Consider the following 15,744-nt stretch of genomic DNA (forward strand, 5'->3'; position numbering starts at 1 on the left):
TCTGAATGAGAGAATCTTGCCTTGCCAACTGCACTTGCTCATCTCTCCTCCCTGATGTCCTCCATGTTTTTTAACTCACCCCTCACTTAGTACCCTCCAGCCACAAGGGCCTTCCTCATTTCCTCCCATGCACCAAATTCTTTCTTCTTGGTGCCCACCCATGCTCTTGGTTCTTCTAGAATGTACTTCCTCCTATAATTCATTTGGCTTTCACCTACTTATCTGTTCAGGTCTCAACTTGGATGCTGTTTCTTCAGAGAGGATCTCCACTGACTTCCCCCAATCTAAACCAGGCTCTCTTCTTTCATCACTTGCCACTATTTATAGTACATTCCTGGTGTTTATTGGTGGAATGCCTGTCTCCCCAACAAAAGGGAAGGAGCTCCCTGAACATAAAGACCATATTGACATAATTCACCAATGCTTAGTTCATAGCCTGCATTGACAAATTATTTTTGAATGAATAAATAAATGACATTGGTTAACTTACTAAACCTCTGTGAGCCTATGTCCTTATCTATACAATGATGGTATTAATTCCAACTTTCCAATGTTGACATTCAAATAGAATGACACATCTAAATAGCCTGGTACAATACCTGGACAATAGTTGGGACTCCATCAGTATTATTCAAGACCTGGGACTTCTTAATTCTTTGACTTAATTATTTTCCATGTAACTTGGGACAAGAACCCCAATGCTCTGTGCCTCCTTATTTTATTATTAGGTCACACTACATGAAAACACTCAAAAAGCAGCAATTTCATAATTTTTCATTTGTCTAGAGCTTTTATACAGACAAGTAAAATATCATTCAATAGTTTCAGCATATTAAAACATAATTTGTAAGCAAGAGAGAAAGAGGATATTTGTACCCCATTTGGTGGATAGTGATGTGGATAGGGAGCAAAAAGATAGTGCTCAAAATCATATTATAACATGGTGAGAGAGTCAAGTTATAGTGGCGTGTTAGGTCTCCAGAATCTCTTTTAACCTGGCTTGGCTCTTCTTCTTTTGCTTCTCATATTTTGGGAGAATTCCTAGGCACTGACTCCAATAAGACTTTCCCGAGTTCAATTTTACCCACTCATCCTTAGGATACCTTATTGAAGGGACATGAACTTTTTATTGCCTCTGGTTACAAACAGCTGTTACTTCAGCCCCAGTCAGGAACAGTCTATACACACATTCCTGTAATTGAACACAGCTACTGATGAGTTGATAACCCAATTGGCTGATGAATCTAAACGGATTTTCATCTTTGGCAGATGGAGCTAAATAAAGAAGGATAAAATGTGCATTGTACAGTATCACGAATTTCTCAAACTTCATCCTTTGGTTCTTTATTTCTTGTGTGCTGGAAATGGCAGAGCAGCATATAGTGGCCCATCAAATGCGAGAAGTCGATGTTGTGACTGAACTAGTCCCGGGGGTCTTCACAGAAAAAGCAGTCGGGGTCCTGGTCAGCTGGAGATTCCATCTGAATGGTGAGTGAGTGCAGAGTAAAGCTACTGCTGAGGACTTTAACAATCTCTCTCCGAACAACCTGGCTGTCACGGCTGGCTCCTGTTGAGAAAGAACCACGGTAAGATTGGCACTGATTGCACACACGTGGGCGACTGCTACATTTACGGCTTCAAGTACTTTGTCTTTGACCTGATGGGAGGGGCGTAGGCGGGACACTCAGAAGAAGCCATGTTGGCTCTGACAGTCAGCTCCGTTCACACGAACAAGACGGGGAATTTCGAGCGCGGCAAAGTACCTCTCACTATGGGAACTCTTCCTGCCCACAGTTCTCTCTGGGGTCTGGCACACTTAGAAGCTGAGCATGGAAGGGGAGATAAGGCCTGAAGAAAGCTAAGACACAGCTATTTATTTCTTATATGGCCCTTTCCACCAGTCCTCAGAGATCTCTGGGTTGCAGCCCTTGTATCTCATGAGCATTTATATCAAGGCTAGTGATAGGAACAGGGAAGCATTTAGAGCTCCCCACAGACTGTTCTTAGAACAGCAATCTCCCCGCCATCTTTTCTCTTGTCCCAAAAGGCATCAGGAGACTGTAAGTTTCCCTCCATAGTAAGCTGATTGCTTACTAGATTCTTTCATCTGCAGTGAAATATTGGTGTAGCAGATGCTATAAATTACCTGTAGCCAGATCTAAGCCTCTCAGCAAAGATGAGGATGTCAAAGAAAGCATAGTCCTCAAATGCCTGTCACCGTTGTTGCTGTAGCCTGCCTCTCTGTGACTTCTTGAGTTATTTTTTAGCTGCCTGACATATCATTTCTCCTGAGCTGTCTTCCTGAGGTGGTGAGGGATCCTCTCCCCTCCCCTTCTCCACTGCCCATTTCTCCACCCCAAGCACACATAATGGACAAATCACCTTCTACTTGAGAAAGTAGTTTTTAGAATAAACCCAACATCCTAAGAATTATCGCACATGATTACAGAATTTCTAACCATCCAGTGAGGGAACCACCATTAAACCCTGCTAGCACGTCTTTTAGCTTGTTAGAACCTTAAAGATGGGACCTATGTCTCCTTCATCTTTTTATCTTCAGTGATACACAGAGCATATTAGACACAGGAAATATTCAACAAAGATTTATTGTTGAATTCATCCCATTATTTAACTGATTGGGTACCAACTCAAACAGGTGAGGTCTGATTTTCAGAGTCTAAGACCTTGTAGTCTGGGTTGCATATAAACCATCTAGTCTACCCGATACCTTCTGCAGTCTGCCTGAAAGGGTGCCTTCAGTATCATTGTTGCTACGATAACATTGACAAGAGGTGCTTTCCTTTGGTAAAAGGAAACACTCCACAGTTGTTTTGATAGGCAATGGACACTATAGGCAGCTCTACAAAAAGGAGAGAAATTATTGAGTTTACAGGACAAGGACTGAATTTTGGCAGAGTGTTTACAGAACGCACTGACCTGCAGCAACATGAGCCGAGAGAATCACTTGGTTCATTGCTAGAGACCAGATGTGCAAGCTGTGCACAGACACCACTCCATCCACCGCCAAGATGCGCTCTTTCACATCATTGTAATTCAGGTTCTTTGGCACACCTGACAAGAGGAAAGGGAGGGAGGCCGTTTTTATTTAACTAAATACAGCTCATCCACATGGCTAAAAGGGGCCACAAAATCTGCTCCAGAATATCAATGTGCCCTCCCCCTTTCTGGTTTCTGACTTCAGATGTTTACAATTCAGATTCACCTGACTCTTTCAAAGGGTTTAACATCAAAGACTGTTTGCAGATGTTATGCAATAACCAACAATAGTAATCATTCTCTATTTTCGGTGTGTGTTATTAAACCAATTGAGCTTTTTCTAATGATCTTTGCATACACTCTAGAAAGCAAAATGAAGAAACATGGGACTTGGTATCAAGTAATTCTGGGTTAGCACTCTGACCACAACTACCATGAATTTACCCAAATCTTGGAACTTCTCTGATCCTCAGCACATCTTTGGTTAAAATAGGGACAGGAAGAGCAATAGGTATACTAAGTTCTTTGAGGAGCAAATGGGAAAATATCTGCTCTTTATACACTTGAAATGCTATGTAAATAGTGGTTATCCAACAGGTCACTTACTGAACTGTGTTAATAGTTGCTACTAACATTAGAATGCCATCTTATTACTCGGTTTATAGAATTTTTATTGATTTAGGTGCATTAGCCAGGGTTTATTGGTCCAGGTCATATAATGTCAGAGTTTGACATCATCCTTGCTTCTAAAGGAATGGTGTAGGGGCACAGAAGAAGGTATGGACCCTGTCAGCCAATCAACAGTTCTTTTGGGCTGAAGGAACTGGGGTTTCTCTAGCCTGAAGAAGTGATAGCTCAGGTTAGAAGGATCACTTTTCTCAAACATTGCAAAGATTGTCATTTGGAAGATGAGAGAATATGAAAGTGTAAGGGTCCTTGCTTTGGCTAAAGAGAAGGCAAGCCAATGGTGGGTTAGAATTATAAAACACATCAATTTAATACCAGTTTTTTTTTTTTTATCAACTCAACCAGCATAGCACTGATAAAGCCACTTGATGCAATAAGTAAATCCCTGCCAACTAACGACCCAAAGAGTATGCTGTAGAAGAGATTTCTAAGGATGACCACATTTTAACTTCTACTTCAATCATATATACACAACATGAACACCTGCTGTGTTTGTTAAAAATAAATATGCCTTAGCTCCATTCCCGTCCTCCCGAAGAAAATTTCTATGGATGAGGCTCTGAAATCGACATGCTTTCAAAGTGGCTCTCCACCTTGAATGCACGTTAATATCATCAGAGGAGATTTTAGGAATCCTGATTGCCAGGTTACATCCAAGACCAATTAAATCAGATCCTCTGGGGATAAGATGAAGCATCACTATTTTTATAGCTCATTTGGTGACTAACACACAGCCAGGTTTGAGAACCATTGCATTAACATTTACAAACCACTGGGCAGCTCTAGTTCTCACTCAAGCTTGGCTGCATGTTAAAAAAACATCAAAGCCAGCCCCCACCTGAGTCAATTAAATCAGAATCTCTGGGTATGGGGCCTGGGCATAAGTATTTTAAAAAGCTTCCCAAAGGATTGTAATGAGCAGCTAGTCAAGAACAACTTACTTAGAGGAATAGGGAATCCTTAACCCTCCTTTTCCAGGATTTAAGAACTTTGCTCATGGGGATTTCCTTCTTGGGGCTAATATTAAAATTCTCTACAGTTTTAGTTTAGTTTAATCCCACTTCATATTGTTTCATGGAGGTAACAAGGAGCTGGTTCATATTGTTTCATGGAGGTAACAAAAGCATGTTCTTTTACTCTGTGAGCTGCACAGGGCTCAGGGCACTAGAAACAATAGAGTTCTTAGATTAGCCATAGAATGTCATGGTCGACATTGTTATATTGTAATGATAATAACACACCTTTACTGAGAAACTACCATATGTCAGGGTTTATGCTAAGTACTGTATTCATAGTGATTAGCTTACTTAATAGTTATAAGAACTTTAAGAGCTAATTATCAATGTCACAATTCCTATTTAACTGGGAGAGAGGAAATTGGGAGTCAGGAGAGGTTAAGAACCATTGCTAAGGCCAAAGAAAGAAGGGGGACATCAGATTCTCAAGTCCATGCTCTGAGTGTGAAATGTTATACCAAGTCTTGGAACCCAAAATTGACTATTATGCCTAATGTGTCATCTCTGAGGAGTTTCATGTAACCCTCTGAAGACCTATTGTCCTCATCTAGGACCCTCGAGATGAAATCACAAGCCCACTACCCCCTTTCCTCTTGCCTCACTTATCTCTTTATTTTTATGGAGAACACAAATCCACTGTTACTTATTTTACTCTATAGAATAATGTTGACAAGCAAGAGGATATGTTCCCAGTGGCCTTCAGTGCTCCATCATATACTAGAAAATTTTTTTCCTGAGAGAGAGCCTGCAGACATATCAAAGCATCCAGGAAAATACCCATATTAGTGTTTAAAAAATAATTACCCAGGTTAATAAATATATGAAAAATCACTCAATATCTCTCATAATGAAGGAATTGCATATGGAATCAAAGACCTATAATATTTCACCTATCAGATTAGAAAAGAATCAACATCTTGATAATACTCAATGATGGTGAGGATGTGAGGAAATGGGCATTCTCACATGCTGTTGGTGGGAAAGAAATTGATATGGTATCTTTGGTAGAAATGGCAATATCTATCAAATTTTAAAATGCATATAACTTTTGAAACAGCAATACCACTTCTAGGAGTTATGCTACAGATATATAAGCACTAAAAATATGTATGTACAGAATGGTAATTACACTGTTATTTCTAATATCCATCAATAAGCAAGTACATGCATACAGTGGAATACTTTGTACCATGGAAAGGAATAGGGTGTATCTCTGTATGTGCTAATATGGAAAGACCTCCAAGTGAAGAAAATAAAGTGCAGAACAAAATATGTATCAATGCATAATTCTGTTTGTATAAAAAAAGATATATATACTCTATAGATACATATATATTTCAGGTACATATATATGTAAACGCATGGATATTTTTGGACAGATACATTTCAACTTATTAGTAGGTGTTACCCTTAAAGAATGGGATTGAGATTTCAAAGGTGGAAAAGTGGGGAGACTTTTTATAACTTTATACCTTTCCATATTTTTAGAAAACTTCATTAAGTACAAGTACTCTAACAGTTATAGTGTCCAACAGGACAAAACCCTTAAACGTGTACTCAGCAGTGAATGCTAAGGAAGTGTGGGCTTTTGTCAAGGCACCTGCGCTCTGAGACTGTGTTGCCCTTATGTCAAAATGTGCTAAACAAAAAAGAAAAGCTCAAGCCAAGGTCTGGATAGTTTTGATCATCTGAATGCTTGATGTGATGCAACCCTCTAGTTCTGATTGAATTTTCTAGGTGCCACTCTCAGTGCCCTCATGTAGTAACCCGTTAAGTGCTATGAAAAGACTATTCCAGTTGTTCTCAAAGTATGGTCCCTGAACCAGCAGCATCAGCATCTTGTTAGAAATTCAAATTCTTGGGCCTCACTCCAGACTGACTGGTTCAGGAATATGGGGGTAGCCCCAGCAGATCCCAAGTGATTCTGATGCACTGAAGCTGGAGCAGGGCTGGCCTGGTCTAACAAGGGTTTTAGGCAAGCCCTTCATAGGAGTTATAATGCTGCCTGAGAGAGAGATCATTCAATTTTTCTTAGGTATTTTCCATATATTTAGGGAGGAATTTATGTTTTTGCAATATCTCCCTCAATATCTATCCTTAGTATTTGTACATATTGTTTTTATACTGTGTCATACTATTATTTAATAGTTGCTGGAGGAAAAGAGAAGCCAGTTTTTTTTTATTTGTTCCCATACGAATAAAAATCATATTTGTTTTCACAATATTTCACAAAAATTCCTTACAAATCTGTATTTTCCTTAGAATGCAAATTAATGGTGAACATGTCTTGATGCCATTCCCTTCTGTGATTATAGGGAAGAGAAAACATTGATCCTGGAAATAATAATAAAATCACTCCTACCTTCCATGAGTAAGATGGAAAAGTCCTTTAAGATAGTGATGGTGCTGGCCAGAACCAGGATGGAAAAGACAAATGTGCAGATTGGGTCAGCCATTTTATAGTCTGGCTAGAAAATAAAGGGACTTCAGTTATCTGAATTCAGGCCCTCCATGCAAAAAGTCTAATAAAATAAGTAAATGTCCCTGCTTCTTTTTCACACTGTCACCCTTTCACCTCCCTGACACTTTACATCCAACTCAGAGCCAAGACTTCCTGAAGACTCAATCCTTCTTTTAAGCTTCGAACTATGTACAGGGTAAAATATCCTTGAGTGTTCTTTCCAAAGGCCTGATTTGACTTTTCTCAAATTAATAGAAGCACAGAGTATGTGATAAAAATATGCACAAGTTTATACAATATTAGATGGCTTTTCAGCCTTCCTCATGATGAGAAGAAAGGGTATCACCTGCCCAGAGGTTGCATATGACCAAGGTCCAGCTGGAGCTTGGTCTTGGCAGACTGGGGTTAGTTTCTTTCTTTCCCTCTTCAGGATGACACATATTCGAGGCAGGCATCTTTGATTAAGTCCTAAGAGTATGAGCTGAGGCCTCATTCTTGCACTGTCTCACCACCAGAGCCCTTAGCCTCAGGCTGGGGTACCTTGTCTTCTGCCCTTGATGAAGTTCTGTTCCACAGAAGAGTCCATGCCTCATTACCTCTGAGAAACTCTCAAACTTCACTAACCAGTACAAGTTTGAACAATTTTGCCTTAAACTTAAAGCTTTCAATGAATGCTTGTTCAATTGAATTCAGATATGTCTTTGTAATTTTTATATATGTGTTTTCATTTTTTAGTAAAAATGATAAGGAATCCCCACTAACTGGATGATCAAGGTGCAAATGAGAGCTAAATGCTCTTCTCCATTACCCCCCACCTATACCCCAACCCACTTCTGTTAGTTCTTGGTCTAACAGATCTGTAGTAAATGTTTGTTTAGGGTCAGAGGTTCATCTAGGATCCATCCAACTTCTTATTAACACCCTGATTTTGAGAGGAGAATTGTCTTTCCCCCATTGTGGGTGCTATTGGTGGGGCAGTCAATCAGGTGCTCTCCCTCCCCAGCCAAGCATCAGGTAAAAGACCCAACCTTAGGCTGTTGGACTCTTTCCCAGAAGTATGACTCTCCAGCAGAATGACAAGAAATGGGGAAAAAAAATTGGTTGAATCACATTCATTTCTGCATTGGTGCCTGGGACAGAATGTGGATAAGTTTCTAAAACTAAGATACCCAATGTTGCCCTTATTTCTACCTTGATTTCTGTCCAAGAGTACATCTAGTAAATTTCAGCCAATAAACATATTTTTGCTTAAGTAAGCTAGGCATCTTTTCTGTTGCATACAACCCAAGAAACCTAAGGTATCCATGGTGTTTACCTTAACTCCATGACAAAAGGAACTACTTTACAGAAAGACTGATAGCCCTACAGTTGAAGACAGAGCACTTAGGAATTTGGAAAGTCTAAGGTTTCAGGCTTTGAACATTTGTTTGCTTGTGTAAACCCTGCAAAGCAGTTGGTATGGGCAAATAGGCTGTCCACCCTCATTTAAGTTAATATTGACAGGTCAGCTTCTGTACTACCTAATCTATAAACTTACTATGACAATGAGTAAACTCAAACATTCTCACCTTAAAGTAGATAATAAGTGCGCTGGTTAACACACTGATGCTCTGTAATAGATCTCCAAGGGCATGTACAAAAGCCGCTCTGACACTGGCATTAGCTTGCATGTCTTTGTGATTGTGGCTGGAGTGTCTTTGGTGCAGAATCACACTTAGCCTGAAAGAGAGAAGGGTGTTCTTGGCACATGAGATTAGCCCTTGAAAACCTATGCAGCATAATGGAGAGTTGGCAAGAGCATGTATTATGCAGGGGTCACAGAGAGTTGAAATATTAAGGCTGTAAAATGTCCTATTTTGGACTAATTTTGAAAACACATGTACCATAGAATTTTAAATTTGTATAGAAGGATAGACAACAAAAGTTCACCTCAGTTTTCTCTTCCATCTACCCAGTGCTACTCTGGTTCACATGAAAACTGGCAAGCATCACTCCCTAGATGAAACAATTTGACAATGAGGAGAGGAAATATCATTTATTGAGAATCTACTGAATGTTAGGCATTAAGCTAGGCTTAAAGCTGAGCTTTGGTGGGAGCTAAATTAAATGTACTGGTTTCAAATGCAAAAAGCGGCATAAGGGGTAAAACAAAATAAGAAAATGTCACCAAGGTCGGATTTTTAAAAATATTTTATTTTACTTAATTTTGTGCATTTCTATGAGAACTTAAAAATCTGAATAATTTCTTAGTGGCCAATGATGATAGTCATGTGTTTGTATATATGTAGCTATTAACAAGAAAGTAAAATATATTAATGTATTTTATATGTGTGTAAATATGTATGTAATTTAACATGCAAATGTATATAGAAATGTACATATATAAACATATGTATATTTTATATGGTCCTAAGAATATGAGCTGTGGCCTCATTCTCTATATATAACATACAGCAAAATTTAACATCTCCTATCCAAGTCAAGGAGATAAGTATTAGGCACTATAAATTATGTACCTGATTTTATTTTGGAACAAAGGTTTTAAAAAAATGATTGTTTAGTACCACATATACCAGTCTATTTGCTGGTAAAGTATCTGTTAAATCTAAGGTCATCACCACAAAGTGGAATGACTGCTATCCAGCAAGATTTGATCATTACATAATGTTGTTTTAGATGGTTGCTGCTTGGGCAGAAATTCACCCTTAGTTAATAGTTACCACTTAAGAATCTTCAGACAGCCTGATATAGCTCACAGTTAAACATACTCTCTTTCTAGGTCTATTCATGTGTGCTTATCATATTGTCATTCATTCTTTTACTCATTTTATTAAAAAAAAAAACTTACATAGGGGCTCTTGTGTGCCAAGCACTGTTAAATGCTTGGGGTATAAAGGTGAGTGAAAGAGACATGGTCCCTCCCCCAAGTAGCTTTAAGTATGATGGAGATGGTAGAGATTTTAAAAAGACCCAGATAAATAAAAATTCTAATTTTAGTAAGTCTACTAAGAACTGGGTACTCTGGGTAATACAACAAGGAAGTCTGATTTAGTTAGACAAAGAAATTGAGTTGGATTCAAAAGGTTATGGTAGAGTTAAATTACAGGCTGGAGGGGTGAGAATGTTTTAGGCAGAGAAAACTTAGCATGCGACAGCCTTAAGGCTGTAGTAGTAATCTTTGTCCTAGGATCCCTTTGCAACATCTCTTAGAACCTCCTGTCCTGATTTTGGGTCTCCAAGGAATAGATTTATTCCCAAACTATCGTTCTGATATTTCTGATAACAGCATCTAGCAACACTTGAAACCTATAATCCTGGTTCTGGGAGAAAACATTATAGTCACTCAGTATCTTTATCCATAAATGACTACTTATTTGCACAGGGAAGTCACCACTTTTCAATTCCCTTGTCTTTGTCAGTATGAGAAACACCTGCAGCGTTGTCAAAGTTCAAAAGCAGTGCAGTAAAAAGAAAATTTGGATGGTATCTATTTAGAAAGTCAAACTTGATCATCAAGTTTCTAGATTTATGAGGTAGTTAGCTAGGTGTATCCTTCATATTCATGTAGCATCGACACAACCTATGTGACATATGACTCTCATGAAATTATTAATATTTTCATTTTCCCTGCTGTCTTGTGGACATATTGTTCTCCTTATGCAAAGGCAATGTTATTGACCCCCAGTCAGCAGTACATGTGCTCTGCCTTATTTGTCTCCTTGTGGTGATAGATTTGCATTGATCTCCACACACTTTTTCTCCTGGTTCCAATATGAAACACATTTTCAAGTTAGCTGGATAGAAATAGGAATCTACTCGGTAATAGCAGTCAAAATACCACTCTTCTAATTGTTTAGCTCAGAGACTTCAAGCAATGATTTGCACACTAAGAGGTAAGGAACTGAGGCAGGCATAAGGTAAGGAGATTAGAGTGACCTGAGGAGCTTTTTCAAAATGTACACATTCAGAATTTCCTCTAATACCAGGGATTCCATTGTGCCCTCTCTTAAAAGACACTCTTTAAAATTCGATTCTTGGGGCACCTGGGTGGTTCAGTCGTTGGGCGTCTGCCTTTGGCTCAGGTCATGATCCCAGGGTCCTGGGATCAAGCCCCGCATCGGGCTCCCTGCTCCGCGGGAAGCCTGCTTCTCCCTCTCCCGCTCCCCCTGCTTGTGTTCCCTCTCCCGCTGTGTCTCTGTCAAATAAATGAAATCTTAAAAAATAAATAAATAAAAATTAATTAATTAATTAATTAAATTCGATTCTTCTATCACTATCTTCTTCACTTTCATGTATAAGCTCACCTCATAGCATGTATCATGTCGTATTGCAAGATAGACGATGCATAGTATGGCTGAGTCTTTTTTTTTTTTTTTTTGCTGCTATAACAAGTTACCACAAAGCTTTTGTGGTTTAGAACAACATAAATTTATTATCTTATAGTTCTGGAGGTCAGAAGTCTAAAACGGGTGTGCAGTACTACATTCGTTATGGAGACTCTAGGAGAGAATTCATTGTCTTACCTCTTCCAGCTTCAGGAGGTCACGTACATTCCTTGGTGCCAGGATCCTTTCTCTATCTCAAAGCCAGCAATACAGCATCTTCCCTTCACTCTGACCTCAAGTGTCCCTCTTACAAGAATCTTTCTGGTTACATTGGGCCTGTCTGGATAACCCAGGATAATCTCCCCATCTCAAAATCCCATCCTTAACTTAATCACATTTGCAAAGTTCCTTTTGCTATATAGGTAAGTTAACATACTTAGAAGTTCCAAGGATTAGAATGTGGAACTCTTTGAGGGACCATTATTCTGTCTACCATAGATGATTAATAGGTAGGTAGGTAGGTAGATAGATAATACAGTTTTAAGCGGGGTTGCCCGGAATCAAGCTATCAAATGGGAAGGAGCCAAACAACCAAAAAGATCAAAGGCCTGGCCTCAAAACCCCCTTGTCACAAACAATCAGCTCATTTGGGTAAGAGAAGAGCAATATGGCAATGATCACGTGTCCAGTAGGACATCACATGTCTCATAAGAATGAATTAAGACTGCCTGGACAAGAGAATGGACCAACAGGTGGAATACTAAAGAGAGAGTTTAGGAGAGAGTTTAGCTAATGCAGCTTAAGAAGGAATTTTCATGCAGTCACAATGATGCAAAGATAAAATAGGCTGCTTTGGAGAGAAATAAATTCCCTGTTACTAGTTCTGTTAAAATATATGACACTAATGACTATTTTATAGGGATGTTGCAAAAAAGAATTCAAAAGTAGGAAGGGAACTGAAGTAAATAAAATTTAAGATCCTTTCCAACCCAGCCTTCCGGGAACCCATAATGTGTTCATGTAACAAAAACGAAGTAGGAATAAGTCATATCCCATATGGAACCATCAGTATGCATGAGAGAGCAGACTGGCTAGGAGCTTGATTCTGGGCCTAGTGGATCTAGATTCGGATCCTGGCTCTGCACTACCTCATTGGCAATTTATTCACTTTACCATCTTCACAAGTAGAGAAATTAAACAAAAACAAACAGCATCAACAAAAACCCCACCAGCTGCATCCACACAGGGTTAAAGACAAGCTTTACGGGCAGTGTGTGGGGTGACTTACATAATGTTGGCTGCCACAGCACAGCCTGAAACAATGATCATCACAGTCGCCTGGATCTGGTAATCAGGGTAGAGCAGGCGTTCACATGCCAGGTACACCAACACCCCAGTCACCACCCAGACGCACAAGATGGACAGCAGGGCACCAAGGATCTCTAGGGATTCAAGCACACAGACACCCATACACAAAGAATTTGTGAATCACCTTAACCTCCCGAGAGTCATAAGACATTAATGTTCCTTGATGTACCCCCCCTCCCCTCAAAGAGGCTTTAAACTAGTTCACTCAGTGATTCACAAAGCAAAAGTGTGGATGGGTTTTAGCACTAAGATGAGACACTTTAATGTTGCATTCATAAAACACCAGCATCTGAGTTCATTATGCTCCATATTACTAAGTAATTTCTAGCAAATTTTTAAAGCATATTAATTGCTCTCTGCCATTGCTGTTTTCCTCAGGGATTTTAATTTAAACAGGTGCTAAAATGATTGAAACTTATTAAGAGATGAAATAATGAGACACAAAGAGTAAAATGTGTTTAGAAATTCTTAATTTCGTCATTAAACATTTACAATTTGCCAGTACTGGTACCTTGTGTGGAATAAAATAGTAACAAGGGAAGGCTTCAGAGGGTACTTGATGAAGATGAGTTTCACTTGCCAGCCCAATGTATTATAAACACAGAGGCAAGCTCAGAGTTATATCAACACTCTGACAGCATTTTAAGAGCAACTATATGGAAAATAAGTATGAGTGGAGACATTTACATTAATATTTAAAGATAAGATAGTGTTCAGTCTGCAGGCCGAGTAAAGCACCTTTGCTCACTTAGGAGTTCCTTAACACCTCACCCTGATCTTTAACTTAACCTTGTAGGTAGGTACTAAAAGCCTAGGAGGGTCTAGAAATCTGGGACTCAGTGGCCAGGCACATTCGGTACTTTTGGCCTTCCCTCTTTTAAAGCAGAACAATGTAACATATGGTTTTCCTAGTGTGGGGCTATTGTTTCCCAGACTTTGGTCATTTACACACAGCCTTCATGATTGTAACCACATCTGCATGCCACCTGTCTCATTAGCCACTTAATATTTTTTAATAAATTTATTTTGTATAACTTAGCTTCTTCCTAAACAAAGCCATCCATGAAATTACATGTGTGACAAGCTAGTTCATTTTCACCTCTATGTCTCTAACAGGGCTGCCTCATATGGTAACCATCATCACATGTGACAGTTTCCATTTAAATTAAGTAAAATTAAAAATCCAGTTCTTCAGTAGCAGTAGCCACATTTAAAGTGCTCTATTAGGGCACCTGCGTGGTTCAGTCAGTTGAGCTTCCGACTCTTGATCTCAGCTCAGGTCCTGATCTCAGGGTCGTGAGTTCAAGCCCCACGCTGGGCTCCATGCTGGAGCCCAGCTTGGAGCCTACTTAAAAAAATTAATAAATTAAAAAATTAAAAAGAAAATAAAGTGCTCTATGGCCACATTATACTCTATATTATGGAACATTTCCCTTGAAGCAGAGAGTTCTAGTGAATAGCACTGGTCTTCTAGAGCATCAGTGCTCGTGGGCTTCCATCACCAGGATGAGAAAATACAAGCAGTATTCTAAGTTCTCTCTGTGTTTACAAAACTGCTTTGATATATAGTATCAGAAAGGGGAAAGTACATGTAAAAATATATACAGAAAAATGACAGGTGCTCAGCCAAAGATACATGTTTTCAGGCGTAGCACTGTTCAGGGACTGAAAAGCATCTTCAGATCACATTGTGACAAATTCTTTTCATTGATGTTTATTGCCTCACCTCTCACTCTCCCTCTCCTGCTCTCTGAATGTTAAAGAAAAGGCAATTCAAAACACTTGTGATGATAAATTGTTTGGTGTGAAATTAGAACTTCCTACCAGTCTAAGCTTGAAAAACCACAGCCCAAATTGTCAGTATATAAGTTGTGGTCTGTATCTAGAGGCAGCTTTCAATGAAGGCTGACCGTGTCAGCGTGCTGGCCACCCTTGCTCTGCCCTAAATTCTCCTTCCCATTCCATTCTCGACTTACCTGTGAGAAATTCTTTAATCTCTCCAGCTGTCCTGGGCTCTCTGCACCTTAGTTTGCAAAATGGTAGAAGCTTTATCCCATCCTCCCTCCCAGATGCAGAGTAGCTTAATGAATGGTCTCATGGCTATTACTGCACACTTGAGACCCTTGGGCTGGGGCGGTTGCTAAAGCAATACAGATGTTCTTGTTGTCCTATTGCAGTAGAGGTAGCGCAATTAATCTGGCTTTTTGCCAAATCAGCATTGAGAACACGTGTTCCCATGCATACATCCTTTATATTCTGTGCACCGATGTGCCTCTAAAGGATTTTCAAACAAGGCTTTGCTTTGTTTCTTCTGTTTTCATCCTTGGTCTGACTGCACAGCTACTTTGCCATTAATGCTCAGTGGGTGAACTGTACCTGCCCGGTGCCATCCAAATGTCAGCTGCTTCGAAGGGGGCTTCGATGACAACCACAAGGAAAAGAGACTGAGCAGGAAACTGGTCAGGTCAATTAAGAGATGGGCAGCGTCTGTGATGACAGCAAGACTCCCAGCAATGTGCCCACCTAGGGGATGCAGAACATTACGTGGGATTAGGGCCCCAGGATGCAACTAGTTTCACATGCATACTAACCACAATTGGTGAAAGATGCCACAGACTCACAAAACTTTATAAGAAAAGGTCTTAACATGGATTCAGTCTACCTCTTCTTCCCAATTTGACAAGAAACTGACACCCAGATAGTGTGTAGGATGTGAACACATAGAAATGGATTTCAGGGGAGCGGCCATTCCTCAAAGAGCAAAGGGGCAGAGACTGGAAAGTGTGGGACACATCTAGAGAACATCACAGTTAGACGGGGACATTAGATTTCACAAAGAATATGAAAAGATGAGGCTGGAGAGGTGTGGGCTAGATTTGAAGAGTCTTGC

General features: G+C 39.6%; 1 protein-coding gene across 1 annotated transcript in view; it reads right to left on the minus strand.

Moving 5' to 3' along the window:
• Positions 1-1,421: 1,421 nt before the first annotated feature.
• Positions 1,422-15,744, minus strand: part of SLC30A8 (solute carrier family 30 member 8) — a 32,806-nt gene continuing 18,483 nt past the window's right edge. Inside the window, exons 3-8 of the mRNA XM_028122507.1 lie at positions 15,231-15,377; positions 12,775-12,928; positions 8,730-8,880; positions 7,063-7,168; positions 2,938-3,072; positions 1,422-1,567 (exon numbers count right to left, since the gene is read on the minus strand). Of these exons, the coding sequence (XP_027978308.1) occupies positions 1,422-1,567; positions 2,938-3,072; positions 7,063-7,168; positions 8,730-8,880; positions 12,775-12,928; positions 15,231-15,377 (839 nt within the window). The remainder of the gene's footprint in view (positions 1,568-2,937; positions 3,073-7,062; positions 7,169-8,729; positions 8,881-12,774; positions 12,929-15,230; positions 15,378-15,744) is intronic.

This window comes from Eumetopias jubatus, unplaced genomic scaffold, assembly GCF_037043125.1.
Source record: "Eumetopias jubatus isolate StellerSeaLion01/CBP00866 unplaced genomic scaffold, mEumJub1_p1.0 scaffold_4, whole genome shotgun sequence".
Classification (NCBI taxonomy): domain Eukaryota; kingdom Metazoa; phylum Chordata; class Mammalia; order Carnivora; family Otariidae; genus Eumetopias; species Eumetopias jubatus.